The following is a 15,177-nucleotide window of genomic DNA, read 5'->3' on the forward strand; positions in this document are numbered from 1 at the left end:
TTAAACCACTTCTTGAGTTAGGGCATTGAAACATTATAAGGGATGGTTTTTTGTTCTTCTTTTTTTTTTTTTTGATAGAATAGTAATATTTTAGAGATTATTTGTATAGATTACAAGTATGTATGCTTATTTCCTCTCTCTCTCTCTCTCTCTCTCTCTCTCTCTCTCCATGTAGAGTCCAATAACAACCAAATCGAATTATTTTGCATGTAAAATCTACGTACTCTAGTAATTAAAATAATGGAGTAATTGTCAAATACTTGGTTTTAAAAATGAATTATAATTATTTATTATTAATTATTCATTTTACCCTGTTATAATTATTTACTATTAATTATTCTTTTTATCTTGTTATTATTATTTACTATTAATTATTCCTTTTACCATGTGCATCGGACAGGCCTTTTACTAGTGAATCTATTAAATATGGCTACTCTAAATATTCATGTATCAGTGGTCCTACAAACTGATCTTTTATATATCTTAAGATAGGCAGCCATTCAACGCAATATTTGAACCTTGCCAACAATTGAACGTATTAGTAAAAGTCTAAAAGCATATGCAGCAATAACATTCTAGTACACATCCAAACACGCAAAACTTTGCAAATGGCACAACTCTAGTATAATCAATTGAATATCAGAGTATGGAATTGCCAATGAAAATGGAGCTAAATAGACCCCTGTATAAATCAATCTTGTTTGTACATAGAGTGACCAAAATACAGTGAGCCTCATTTGAAAGAAAAGTTTTCCTTCTGTAAATATCCTAGCATGCTCCCAAATCCAGAAAGAATACAATTCCGGAACATTCATTCTTATAGCAAAATGTAAGCTGGATCAAAACAACACTTACCAGTTGAAAGAGATTTCAGACTGTTAGGGACCTAGATCCCAGTTACCAACTTTTAGTGCCTTATCAAGAAATGATGGGCATGGATAGAACAAATGGAGATTATATGGAATTGCATTGTTTCTCTATCTCAAATGTCAAAACTGCCAATTGATGCTTCTTTCAAGTTAGCTAGCTCAACCTTGGCTTTCTTTTGTGGCAAAACTTGAACCAATCTCCCACAAAGATTGATCAAAAGCCCCATCATCCCAATAAATTAGAGTAGAGTATTCCAAATAGCTCCTTTACCTTCACCACATCTAGAATGAACATTCTTGATCTTCTCCACTGATTTGCAAATACCACTGCAGCTCCAATCAAACGATGCAACACAAACATTGCCCGCCTGTGCCTTCCACTCACAATCTGTAGAACAGAAATGAATTGGAAAATGAAAGATATCAAGAAGGGAACCACAAAAATCCACAATAATAGAAGGTAGCTCTGAAAAATCCTACCTGGTGGAGTCCCACAACACATATTGCGTTCATCAATGTGCTCAACTTCAAGACCAATAAACCAAGCACCAAGTGATACATCTTCATTTGCATACTTGTGCAGTATGGGCCTGTAATCACACAGTCAAGCAGTTAAGACTTTTAATTCATTCTAGAAGAAAGGGCCAAATACCAATTTACCATATAACAGTAAATATCTATTTTAACTAACAAAATCATACTACGTGATAACTGCATATTAGAACAAGGTAGACCTTTAGCAACCATGTTAAGGTAAACTACTAATAGTTATTGCTTATATCACATTCAAACATGAGATAACTGTGGAACCCATGGAATCCAACAATATAGAACCCAATTAGATTTAAACATGAGAACTAAATAAGGAAAAACCAACTCTTACTGATTGATTGATATGTATGTGGCCAGATCCTTTGAGATTGCATAGATTTGCCCTGTTGCATGCCGAAAGTATTTATTTCCCTCCTCTCCAAACTTCCAGTATTCGGGTTCATGATACTTAACATTCCTAAAAAATTAAATAAAAGGAAAAAAACAATGGAAATATTGCATAACTACATGACCTTAGAAGGCAAAATTGAATAATAAATTTAAGTTCCAGCAGAATTACTTCTGATAAAGAACGGGTCCAGATTTCATACATCCCATGTAGACTCTAGGCTTTGAACGGTGGCGGGCAAGAGTTGTAGCTAGCATGCCTGCAATTCTCAAAAGTTGTAGAATTGAAATTTTGTAACTATAAACAAAACAAATGTCTCAAATAACATAAATATGGCTTAAAATAGAGGAAAAGTAGAAATAGTACATACCCAAATTAACATGGACATCATCATCCACTTTGACATAGAATTCTGCATCCCATTTTGCAACAGCAGTGGAGAAGAAAGTTTTCGTCTTTGCAGAGAGTTCATGGTAACCTTCAACATGCTCCTACAGGACAATAGAACAAGATTCAGAGCTTCTGACAAATTCAGTATTTGTATAGAAAGTTAATGAGTCCTTTCTTTTACCAGCCTAAGAAAGTCATTATGGATGGAATCTTCAGAATCAATGGCCCGATCTAAAATGCTGTTGGTTGTTGCACTATAGCAAAAAAATGTAGGTATTAGTTAGGTTAGGTCACATTTTAATTGACCACCTAAATTCTTGTTAACAACTTTGCCATATAAAAGGCCAAGAAATGAGAATGTGAGACCAAGATGGTGAGATATTAACTGAACTCTTAAAAGAAAATAAAGTCATGGTAACAAAGACAAAATAAAACAAGAACATGAAACATGGAAAACAATTATCTAGAAACAGTAACAGCTAGTTATTTACCATCAAAGATCTGACCTTTTAGTAACTAGGATAGCCAAGTTCTATTTCATCAAAAATTGAAGTTTTAATATTGCATTTCCAGGATTCTTTTCCTTTCAAGTTTAAAAAAAAAAAAAGAAGGGGTTGGAAACTTCAGCCAACATTGTATCTAATTGCATCACCAAAGTTAAACCTTATGCAGGGATGAAAAAGCTGAGAAGCAAAGAAGGTTTTTAGGCTACTTTCTCCATTTCAAGAAAGGGCTAAGGGGGTGTCTAAGATTGGTTGTCACATCTTTATTAACATTTTATATATTTCTAATTCAGTGGTTTTCCAAACCCTAAAGAATACCATATTGTCCCCATTGAGACATGTTATCCAACCTTCAAAACTCAAAGCATTTACTTATCCTTTATCCAAGAAAAGAGAAAGCTCATTTTCCACCAAAGCATATGACATTCCTCCATGACTAGCTTGCCAGCTACCTGGTTCACACCATTATCATAATCACCTCATTTTGGCTTTTTGCAGGCATTCCTTACAATCAAGAATGCTTTCTTCTGTTGCTAAAGACTAACCATGCCCACCATAGAACCATGACATTTGATTTACTGTCTTTCAGGCTGAAAACCGTTAGCATTTTGTGGTTCATACATCACATAATAGCCCCCACAAAATCTCTTTCTTGATCTAACATGAGGCAAAAGCTTATTATCTGCCTTGGGTGAAACCTTGGAAGGACTTCAACTCATTCTTGTATGATTAATGCTTTTCTGAATATTAGGCCAATTACTTTAAAGGTTTCTTTAAAAGAAAAAAAAAAAAAAAAAAGAGGGTCAAATTAGAAACTAGTTGAGCAATTTGGCAGGAATTTTACCTCTTCTGATTCACGGTTATGTTTGGAAAAGATTATAAAATTTTCTTATCATATCATTATATACCTGATATCTTAACTCAGACCTTCATCTTGGTTTACCAGTGATCTCTCCCCCTTCTGCACGTTTTTCCTGCAAAGTCAACAGAATCCCCCCCACCCCGCCCTCATCAAGCTTATACGTCCACTCACATTCATTTACAACATTTGGCTAAGCTAACCTCCAATCCCCCAAGAGTTGAGAAAGACATCAACACCTCAAGCTCATTAGGAGCTAGAGCCAAGACAAGCCCCCAAACCAGGGAGATGAGCTCAAATTAAGATGACCACAACTAAGATGCTTTGATAACCAGATATGCCATCATTCTAAAATTTCCTTTAGTTTAATGCATTCTAAAGATGATATGATGTTGTCACTATCAATAACTGTATTCATGAAAGATTTCCAAATACTTGTTTAGGTAAAAAGTGAGAATGAGGCAGAAAGAACAACCCCCCATTTGAAAGAGAGAAACCAATATAAGAACATTAACTACCACATTTATGTTGTCCACCACAGACTCCAAATTCCAAAATCTTGGTCCTATCACTTTAAAAGGATCTCTAGCATCCATAACTAAAGTAGATCTTTGTTACATACAAGGTTCAAAGTATCGGAAATGCCAAGTGTATCAGAAAGGCAAATTTAAGAGACGTATCGGGATATGCCTTGGATACATATGCGTATCAGAGAAAAACTAAGATGCACATAGATATACTTGGAAACACTACAAATACTTTAATAAATCATAAAAATACATCAATAACACTAAGTATAAGACCTCAATGAGGTGTATATATATTAAACTAATATATTTTCATGGTTTTATGAAAAAATGTATTATAGTCAATTATAATTTCATTAAAAACCCTATGCTTAACAACAATTTATAAATTATAATTCTTAAGTTTTAATGTTTTATGGGATGGGAAAAACCCAACTCTCTTATCCAACCATAAAACATGCATTGACACAACTTCTATGTGAAAATATAATTAATAATTATTTATCATTTAAATAATTATTATTTATTATTTATTTCCAAAAATTATAAAAAATAAATAAACATTATATAATATATTGAAAATATAATTAATAATTATTTATCAAAAAATATTATTTATTATTTATTTCCAAAAATTATAAAAAATAAATAAACATTATATAATATATTCAAAAAATAGTTATTAAAGAAGAAATTTCAACTGCATTGTAGATATGATAGGTCATCCATAGAATTATAATATATTCAATCATTGTGATCAAATGATAAAATATAACTAATTATTTATTTATTTTTTAATTCTAAAAATATAAAAATAAAAAATAATTATTAAAGAAGAAATTTCAATTGGTCTATGGACACGATAGATCATCCATAGAATTATAATATATTCAATTGTTGTAATTAAATGATAAAATACAATTATTTATTTTTTATTTTTTAATTCTAAAAATATAAAAAATCAAAAAAAATTAAAGAAGAAATTTCAATTACTCTATGGATATGATAGATAAATACATAGATCTAAAACATATTTAGTCTTTATAAGTAGAGAAATTGTGATATTATAAAATTAAAATGTAAATCAACATAAATTTAAATATTCAAGAAAAAAAAAGAAATCACAAGATATTATAAAAAAATTGAAAAAAATTACCTATTTTTGCCATATTTTTTCAAAATTTTAAAAATCTTAAAAAAATAACAATTTGCACTTGTTTCTTGGAAACTTTTGCAAATCTTGCACTCTAGGAATGAAGTTTGAAGTTTTAGACTCGTTTGGGGATGAAAAAAGGCTTATTTCAAGGAAAAGAAGCTTGCTTTCCCCCTTTAATATTCTTTTTAGTTTTTGGCTGTATCTTTTACGCCAATACACCCCTAATACACCCCAATAACCCCCGATACGGGTCCGATACACATGAAAAAAGACGAAACATCTGATTTTCATGCATATCCCATATCTGTTTTTCAAAGATATGATACGATATGCCCCATATTGGGTGTATCGTATCGAAATTTTAAACCTTGGTTACATATAAAAAGTATTAAGATATGAGCCATTTTGTAACTCCCTGCTCTATCTTAATGAACCAACGACACCTTGATTTAAATGTCATGAGACCATCAGAACCAAATATATAATACTCTAGATTCAAATTAGCTCCATAACTACATCCAACAAGGAGCTGGCCAGGTTTACAAACCTTATTTACTTTTGAAGCTCTGATCTCATTTTCATATAACCTATCAGTCTATTCCCAATATAGATGTTGCAATGAATGAATATAACTTTATTGATTTTTTTGACAAATATGAATAGATAGAACTTTATTCATATACCTCGTTCATGGGTATGAACAACACTACAGCAATAGTGAACTATTGATTAAAACTGCCTTCTGATACTATCATGGTGAAGTGTCTTTACATGCTTGGTTGAATGACTTATAAAAACCATGTTATCATTTTAGTTTAGCACATGGTCAAACATCAGCATACATTCTTTGAAAGAAATATGTAATAGATGAGCTCTCAATGGTCAGTTGAAAATGGACTAACAATTTATGTCCAGTAAGAAAGAGAAATAAAAATCACCAGTGTGCTTTGGCTCTTAAAGCTGAGTTCTTGATAGAAGCCTGGTGCAATTCAAATAAAGGATGTACCTGTGCCCAATCATGAATCTGATAACAATTCCCTTCTCTTTCTCTAGTCGTCGGAGCTTTGCACCTAATTAATCACAACAACGAAATTACAAAAATTATAAAGATAATCATCACTGAATCCGAATGTTACTTAACAAAACCAATGTTTGATTTTATAAGAGTATATAGAAAGGATTTAAGAATAATACCTTGAGGCATCCAGGTCTGTCGGACAGAATCTCGCCTCTTTCTGCTACTGAATGCAGTGTTTATACCAATAACCATAAACACCTTCTTTCTTGGTGGGATATCATGAAAAGATGATAACTGTGAAGGAGAATGATCAGGATTCCCCAGCTCCTGAGCACTTCTGGCCGCAGCTAGCTCCATTTGAAGCGTCGAAATTGTCTTGTCCAATGATCTACCCGGCCACAAAAGACCCATTTAAGGAAGCAAATGATCAACTGAATTCATAAACAAGTAAACATCTAAATCATGTAGAATTACTAATGCAATTCGATACTAACTTAATTGCTTCCTGGGTTCTAAAAACCTCCCCCATAAGATCCTTATCTTCTCCACGCTTCTGATAAAAAGAAAACAGAAATCAACATATTTAAGGCATGAAGCTAGTAGAGAAAACAACAAGTCTAATATCTAAATGAGATATCCAATTTTAGATAACATACAGACCCTTCTGAACATGCAGTTATCGGAGATGATTCGCAAATCTTCTTCATATCGTTCCCTTGATATCATTTGACCGTATGATTCTGGAGTAGACCACACCCTGGAGAAACACAATTTCATTGCATTCTCGATCAACAATTGATGATCCCTTAGCATTAATACCATTTTTACAATTAATCCACCAAGAAAAAAATCCCCCAAAAACCCATCAAAGCAAAACATTTCTAATTCCAAAGAAATCCAGATTTATACGAGATCAACATAAAAATAAAATAAAGCTTTTCTATTGCGAAGTTGCAAACCCCAAAACTAACGATGACCCTTGGAGTCATAGAGAGGAGAACCTGTTTGTGAAGAACATTCCAAACGCAAAGCTGGATATGCAGAGAATGACAATCCACTTCCCTGAAAATTTCTCATTTCGGTTCTTCATATTCATTTAATAAAGAATCAAAACTAAAAAGGAAAAATAAAATAAAATAACTTTTGTTTCAAACGTTCTTCTCTCTCTCTTTCTCTCTCTAAGGAAGAAGAATGAAAAGAGCGGATTTGAATTAGAAAGACCAGATTTTGAATAGAAAGAAGATAAGAGAGAGAGAGAGAGAGAGAGAGAGAGAGAGTCAGGAATAACGATGACACGATGACGAGGAGAAGAAAAATGCGAAGAGCTGGTTTTCTCTGCGAGTTAGGCCGTCAAAGTTACGATTATTCGGGGCCTTTCGACCGCTTCAGACTTCGGAGCTCAGACCCTTTGTCCCGTTAGTCACGCTCTCTCTCTCCTACTGCCAATATAGGAGTCTCCCTAGGACCATTTAATGACTTGACACGTGGCACATTTATAATATAACCTGGCCACCTGGGAGACTGGAACTTATCACCTTCCCTTAATCCTAATTCAGAGAGTCAACCGATTCAGAGGGTCAACAGGTCAACGTCAAGTCCAAACGGACCAAACCAACAGCCTAATTATGATTTGGAAGATTTAGGAAGGATTAATTGTCGTTATTAATATTTAATCACAATTAATTAATAATCGCTTTCGGACGCTAGTGTGGTAACCTGCCGTATGTTGATCTTAAAAAAAAAACAAAAACCTGCGTTATGTTAATAACAGCGCACAAATCAAAACCGTTGGATACACGGTCACACCAAGATGTTCCCAATAGACGGTGGGATGCGATGTGATGATTAAGAACCTGTTTGGACTTATCAAAACTGAATAAAAATTGATCTTGAACAGTCACTAAGGCTGTGTATGGCATGCTTTTAATTAAATTTGATGAATTTTTACCTAAAAGAATAACATCACTAAAATTATGGGGGTGTTCTACAAGGTGAATTGTTTTTCTTGAAAACAAATCAAATCCATCTTGTTTGAAAATAGATTGTTTCTTAACAAAAGCACAAAAAAAAACATGTTTTTGGTTGTATGTGATGTTTTGTTTTCAAAACTGAAACCAAAAACATGTTCTTGAATCTGGTTTCAAAAACATGTTTTCATCTGATTATTTAACATCATGTTCCATAAATCATATAATTTCTATACTAGAAAATTTGTTTTCGTTTTAAAAACCAATATTTTGTTGGTTGCAAGAACAAGGATTGTTTTTTGAAATAAAACTAACTGGTTTTTCTCTTTGAAAACAAAAACAGAGTTCAATAACATGTTTTTTTTTTTTGCTGATGTGGCAATTCCAAAAACAAATGAAAACAAAAATATTCATGTTGTAGAAGGCTCCCTGTATCATTTTAAAAAACAAAACCATACACATTATTGGCAAACACCCATTGTTTAAGAACAAAAACATTAGTTCTTCTTCTTTTTTGCAACACTAAAAACCTTCCAATGAAGAATTTAAATAAGACAATGGGTAGGGATGACAATTTTCCCCATGTCCACCAAGTGCTTGACCTCCCTGACCCAACTGGTTGGAGATGGAGATTGCTTTGTCTTGTCAGGATGGGGATGGGAATAAATAGGGATTCCCAACCAAGGTGTATAAAAAATGTTATACTAATATATAAATAGAAAAAATTATATATTTTTATAGTAGACTAAAATTAAATAAAATTTTTAATTTGTAAAAAATCATAATTTTATAATTAACATGGGTAAGTCTATCTTCGTTCCAAGCCCAAACAAATATCATTATGCTTGGGGTGTGAGCTGGGTTGGGTTAGGCAACCTTAAAAACTATAAATACATTATTAAAATATAGCCCAAGATCTCTTTTTTTATTATTATTCATTAGGCTACAAAATGGAGGTAGTCCATCCTCCATAGCTCTTTCGACTGCAATATTAATATTTTTTATCTAAAAATAGTTAAAAACCCAAAAATAATGCATGCATAGGTTGTGTGTGGTTTGGTTCAGTCCAATTACAAATGTCACATTTCTCTTAAGGGTGTAACTTGGGTAGGTTGGGTCAAGTTGAGGATCAACACAAAGTCCTACCTTGAGTTTGGGCTTAGATTGATTTTATTATACCTATCGCCTAATTTTATATATTTACTAATATTTAGCATTTTAAATATTTAAGTAATATTTACAAAAAAAAAATTGTAACATTAATCATTAATAAAGTAAAATAAATGAAATAAAACACTAACTGATAATATGAAACAAAAAAATATATTTTTATTAAATGATTAGTAGTAATTTATTATTTTTGTTAAAAAATATTAATATAATTAACCAAAAATTATAAATTATTAAATTACTAAATTTATTTTTTAACAAATTACTAAACTAAATATTAATTAATTTAAACAACAATGCATCCATTCCTTATAATAGTCATTGGTCTTATTGTTTCACTTTCTCTTGACAAATCCTGCACATTACACGAGTCCCACTAGTAAATACATCTAACATGAGTGTCCATGACTCTTCTACTATAAAGCCCCACAGGATCAGTAGGGGTGCAATTTGGAGAGGATAAAGTAGAGGTTTTGTCAAATTTGAAAATGGCCTGGCCTGAATGTCAGCCCTGTGCAATGTAAAATGCTAACTTGAAAACCTGAGTTGCACCCTATGTTATGGTTTTCTATTTTTCTAATAAAGACCTTGGATATGGGACCCCAAGGTCATTCAAATGGGCATGTTCTGGCATCCAATAACAACCTTTCCATATTCAAAAGTTACTAGTTAGGCCCCATGCAGACTTTATTTATAAGAAATGTTGAAGATAGAGCTCTATGAGATTTTCAATTAAGTGGTATTCATAATTTTTTGGGGTTATATCTAGTTTATTCAATCATAGTCTAAGTTGTGCTTTAGCAAGAGTGGCCAATTTCCTATTCTCTAGATAAATTTATATTTTTCTTTTTGTATCTTAATGCTAATTTTTATTAATTTTTATTGATTTATTATTATTTTTAAGTAATATTATAATAAAAAGAAACTCTTATAACAATTCTATAAGCCACCTTTGTATTTCAACCCTAACAAAGGCCTCCCCCATAGTTTTGAGAGAAAAAAGTGCAAACACCTCCTTTCCCTTGGATTTTCCATAACAAAGACATTGAATTTACCAAAATACTCTTATCATTGTTAATGCATTATCATATATAATTTAAAGTTTCAACTTTACCCTCCACTACTTCATTTTGCTAGACAACTTTCATAGAATAATTCTCCTTACTCTTCTTGGACAAAGGTAAAAAGGTTGAAGTGAAGTAAAATTAAAGCATTACATCAATATTTTTTATTTGGAACGTTGATGAAAGGAAGGTGTATTTGCACCTTTTTACAAATCAATTGGTGAAACTTTTGTTAAGGTCAAAACACTAGGGAGTTTCATACAATTGTTAGAAAATCCAAGGAGGCTTCTATATTTTTCCTTATTTTTAAATGGAATTTAATTTGATTTTAAAATAACTAAACTATATTTAAAATTAGTATTTTATATTTATTTTTTGAAATTAGTAAAAATTGAACTTATTTAAATATATTAAATTTTTATTATATTCAAATTCCTTATGAAGTTTAACTAACTATATAATTTTTTATTTTTTAATGGAACCGAAGTTGGTTTTCAATTAATAAAATTTAATTATAAAACTAATAATTGTTTGATAATTTTGTATTAGTTTTATATTGATTTTAAATTGTTATTTAAAAAAATCTTTTAATTATATTAATAAAATATTTTTATCAATAAAAATAATTAATAATTATTTTCATTATGGTTAATTGATTTTTTTTATTTCCAAATGGAATGTAAATGGATTATAATTTTAAATGGAAGTAAATTATTTAGCACAATAATATATCATTGAATATCTCAATTTCAATATAATTAATCTTTACTAATAATTACTATTTAATGCAAATATATATATATATATATATATATATATATATATATATAATTGAAATGGATATGTAGATAAAGTTAATGTAATGTATGCAATTTGATGGAGTAATAGAGATGAGAAAGAATTAGTGGAATGAGTTATTGAAGGAGAAAATTACTGACATAATTAATGAGAAGAAATTATTAAAAGAATTAATAGGAAAGAGGAGAGAGAGAGAGAGAGAAAGAGAGAGAGAGTGGTGTATTAATGAGGAGTGTTAAAAGTCTTAAACGTGATTGGCCACTTGAGTTATTTTGTTCAATTTTAAAATTAGAAAATTCAATAAAAAACAAAAAAAAAGATAAGTGTCTTTGAGAAGAAACCAAAAAAAAAAAAAAGGGATAAATGACTTTGAGAATAAACTACAAAGCATGAAAATGCCTGCTTGGCACATTCCATTTTAATATATAGATATAGATTGGGGTCAGACCAACCAACAATGAATGAATCTCACATAGAGATAAATTGGTCCAAAGTCACTTCCGACTTTATTTATTATCCAAAAGTAGCCGGCCTAATTAAGGTGGGTAGTGGTTATATTTTCAACCTAGATACATAGAGAATTGGTACTATCACAACCTTGTCTTCTTGGCCCTACACCTTATGTGTTCCATGGAGATCCAAGTCTTTTGGACCTTGCTAAGACAAACAAAAGCTTTTATCAAGGAAGAAACTCAAATTCTTGTCTTTGTAGACCAGCCCTAGAGAGATTCATGAAATTCATAGCATTGCACATATGCTTACCTCACCTTGACTCACCAACACTCCCCATCAATTTCAACAATATTCCATATACTCAACATCACCAAAGTAGTAGAATTAATCAAACAGTTCCTTTTTTGTAATCAAGGCCAGCACCAGATTTTCTTTCTACTACTCTAAACAATTGGGTGATGTTCATACTTGAGTTGGATTGACCTTGGGTTCTAACCATGGGTTTTAGTTGTGTAGGCTTTTATTTAAAAGAAAACAAAGAGTTGTAGTGGACCCGTAATTGCTCTTACCCGCTTGCTTAAACAAAGACAAAAACACAAATACAAATGCAAACAAAAAGAGAGATGCAAGACATGCAAACAAGTACCAATGCACTAAAATGCCTAGTTGAGACTCCTAAGGGTAGTTGCTAGGGCTCTACATGCAAAGGCTTGGTTTTATTTCTATAGGCTCTTAAGGTGTGTAAGGGAACCTCGGTCAGGTCAGGCTGCCCGTATGTCTCAAGACAAGTCTTGCCTATGTTGTTGAGACCTCACCTCATCTATGTAGTGCCCCCAACCTTATTTAAGTGGTGGTTAGATATACCTGAGGTGAGAGAGAAGGGTCTTCCTCTTTCTAGGATGGTTATCCCCAAGTAATCATACCAAGGACCGCCTATAATCGAGTCAGAGGGAGAAAATATAATGCAATATGAGTGATGTGTGTGCAACATGTGTGAAAGCCCAAAGTTAATTAAATAATCCTTAGAATTTGATTTTTTTAGTTAGGTCCACTTACACAATCCCCAATGAAGTTGCCATCTGTGGCTACCTGACCTAGAGGGGGACAAAACCTAGAGTTGATGGAGTCACCACCTAAATTTTTGGGAATTAGGAATTTAGGAAAACCCAAGAATTTTTCAAAAAAAAAAACATGTTTGTTTTCTTAGTGACTCGTTGCCCAATGGGAATGAGATTCTTAGGGTCCAAGGACAAAGGTACGGTGTGAAAAGGTGTTAGGCACCCCACATGCACCTGGTTAAACCAGCCTCTACTTCACGAATTTTCCAAGGAATACTTTTTTTTTTTTAATTTTTGGGCTATATATCCATGCTTGGTTAATAAAATAACAATTAAAGTTGCAATTTAACAATCAACACTGGAAAATAAACTAAGGAAAAAGAAGAAATGACAATAGAAAATGGCAAGGACATTAACTAAAGAAGCAAGACAAAACAAAAATTAGCTACAAATGAATTGATTAAAAAAAGGATGCTTACACATAATTGAAGAATCTAAAAGAGTAAGTTGTAGATGGTATGCTGAATGAGTAATTTCTAGATGTGTGGGTGAAATGATTGAACGTAAGAACTTAGATGTGTGAGATGGGAGATGATTTGAATGAGACTTTTTAACTAAATAAAAGGGGAGTTAATCTACTTAAGAATGCAACTATTATAAAATCTAAATAGGTCAGTGCAATAGGTATGATTAATGATCTAAGAAAAGAAAATTTGTGAAAGTTGCTAGATCCTAGAGCTAAGTAGGTCCTACTCTGGTAATCAGCTGCATTATGGGAGACTACATACTAAAAATAGGCATGCTGTATCTATGACATTAAACACTTACCAAGTTAGGGGAGAACGACAAGAGTCTAAAGATTCTAATGCATAAATAGAAAAAAAAACAATAAAAAACTAAGGCCCTGTTCACTTTTTGATAAGTTACTTACCCGGGTAAGTGCATTTACACATATTCTTTAATTTCTCATGTAAATAAGGTAATGACCATTTTAGTCATAAAAATCCATTATTAAAAAGGACATTTTAGTCCCATTCAAGTGTTTAACTTCCCCCTAAGTGGAAAAGTTTTTTACCCACCTGGAGATGTGTATCACTATACCCAAGAAAATAAATTTTCCCTAATCCCCATATAAATCTGTAAAAAGAACATAGGATTCTTGCCATTGACCAACTTTAACCCCTCCCAAAATCCAAAAAAGAACACCCCCTAAGAGAAGAAAGATTTGAATGAAACACAAAAAAATGCTTAGACCCGGTGAGTGAAAGCAACTAGTGATGTGATTTAGTACTAATGGACTGATATTGGAATGCATAGAGTGAAAAATAAAAATGCAACACTTCATATCAGTTCAATGCAAGTGTATTAACAAATGCATGAATTTCCAAAAAATACATTTTGGACACAACAAAACCTAAGTTGAAATGTACTTTAGAAGTCCTATTCAATGGAAAGAATAAACTATCATGCGATGGATTGGGCTATATCCTAGACTAGAGGATTTTTTATGCAAAAGCATTTAATGTCAATCACAAAATTTTAGTTAGCATGAATAGAGAAAACTGAAAATGTGATGCCAGGAGAAGTAGCAAAACTAAATAAAAAAATAAAACAAATAATGCTAATTGTATACCTAAGCAACCAAGTAAAACAATGTTTCACCTTTCAGATGGATGGTGGCTTATTTGACTATTCAAAACATTTCTGAATTTAAAAGATGAATTAAAGAAAAATATGCAATCTAAAAAAAGACAACAAACATACCTCAGGGACATTTAAAACATTTTAAGAGGCTAAAGATAAGAAGTATGTAGCCCAAATGATTTAAGAATGATGTTATTTGTTTGAGAACTTCTATTGCATCGTTCATGGCTTCAAGAGTTCTTTCATCTTTTTTTCCTGAATAGAGACATGACCCAAGGGTGCTCTTAGGCTTCAACCGATATAGGGTACTCTAGGGACGTTGGAAAGTGACTAGATCGAGTGAAGCATCAAGTCTCAAGATGAAGGAGTTAATGGTGTCGGAATTGGTACATTTGGACTCGGAATTTTGAGCTCTATACATCTACAAGATTGGATTCAGATTTCATTTGGTATATGGTTCAGGATCAAAAGTGATCTCAATCAAATGATCAGAATCAATTCTACCTTCAAGTTTTGAGATGAAGGGGTAAATGGTGTCAGATTTGGGTGATCTTAGTATTGTCGGGTCTCGGATTTCTGATTTGATGTGAAATGAGGTTTATGATCAAAATGATCTTGATCAAAGGATTGGAATTGGTTTCAGCTTCAGGTCATAAGATGAAGGTATAAACATTGTTGGATTTGAGTGATATAGGTGTCATTGGATTTGGATTTATGGGATTTATGTTTTGATGTGAAATGCGGTTTATGATCAAAATGAT

The 15,177-nt window shown here is 32.0% G+C and overlaps 1 protein-coding gene across 1 annotated transcript; it reads right to left on the reverse strand.

Moving 5' to 3' along the window:
- Nucleotides 1-652: 652 nt before the first annotated feature.
- LOC148874184 (beta-1,3-galactosyltransferase 7-like) lies at nucleotides 653-7,700 on the reverse strand. Its single transcript, XM_088965337.1, has 11 exons — nucleotides 7,264-7,700; nucleotides 6,923-7,019; nucleotides 6,757-6,815; nucleotides 6,439-6,650; nucleotides 6,251-6,314; nucleotides 2,381-2,453; nucleotides 2,180-2,300; nucleotides 1,981-2,068; nucleotides 1,753-1,878; nucleotides 1,350-1,459; nucleotides 653-1,257 (listed from the first exon to the last, which is right to left on the reverse strand). The coding sequence occupies exons 1-11, from the start codon at nucleotides 7,356-7,358 to the stop codon at nucleotides 1,109-1,111; spliced, it is 1,194 nt and encodes a 397-aa protein (XP_088821463.1). The 5' UTR covers nucleotides 7,359-7,700; the 3' UTR covers nucleotides 653-1,108.
- Nucleotides 7,701-15,177: the final 7,477 nt, after the last annotated feature.

Source organism: Nelumbo lutea, chromosome 1, assembly GCF_056320005.1.
Source record: "Nelumbo lutea isolate HS-2025 chromosome 1, American lotus-T2T, whole genome shotgun sequence".
NCBI classification, from domain to species: domain Eukaryota; kingdom Viridiplantae; phylum Streptophyta; class Magnoliopsida; order Proteales; family Nelumbonaceae; genus Nelumbo; species Nelumbo lutea.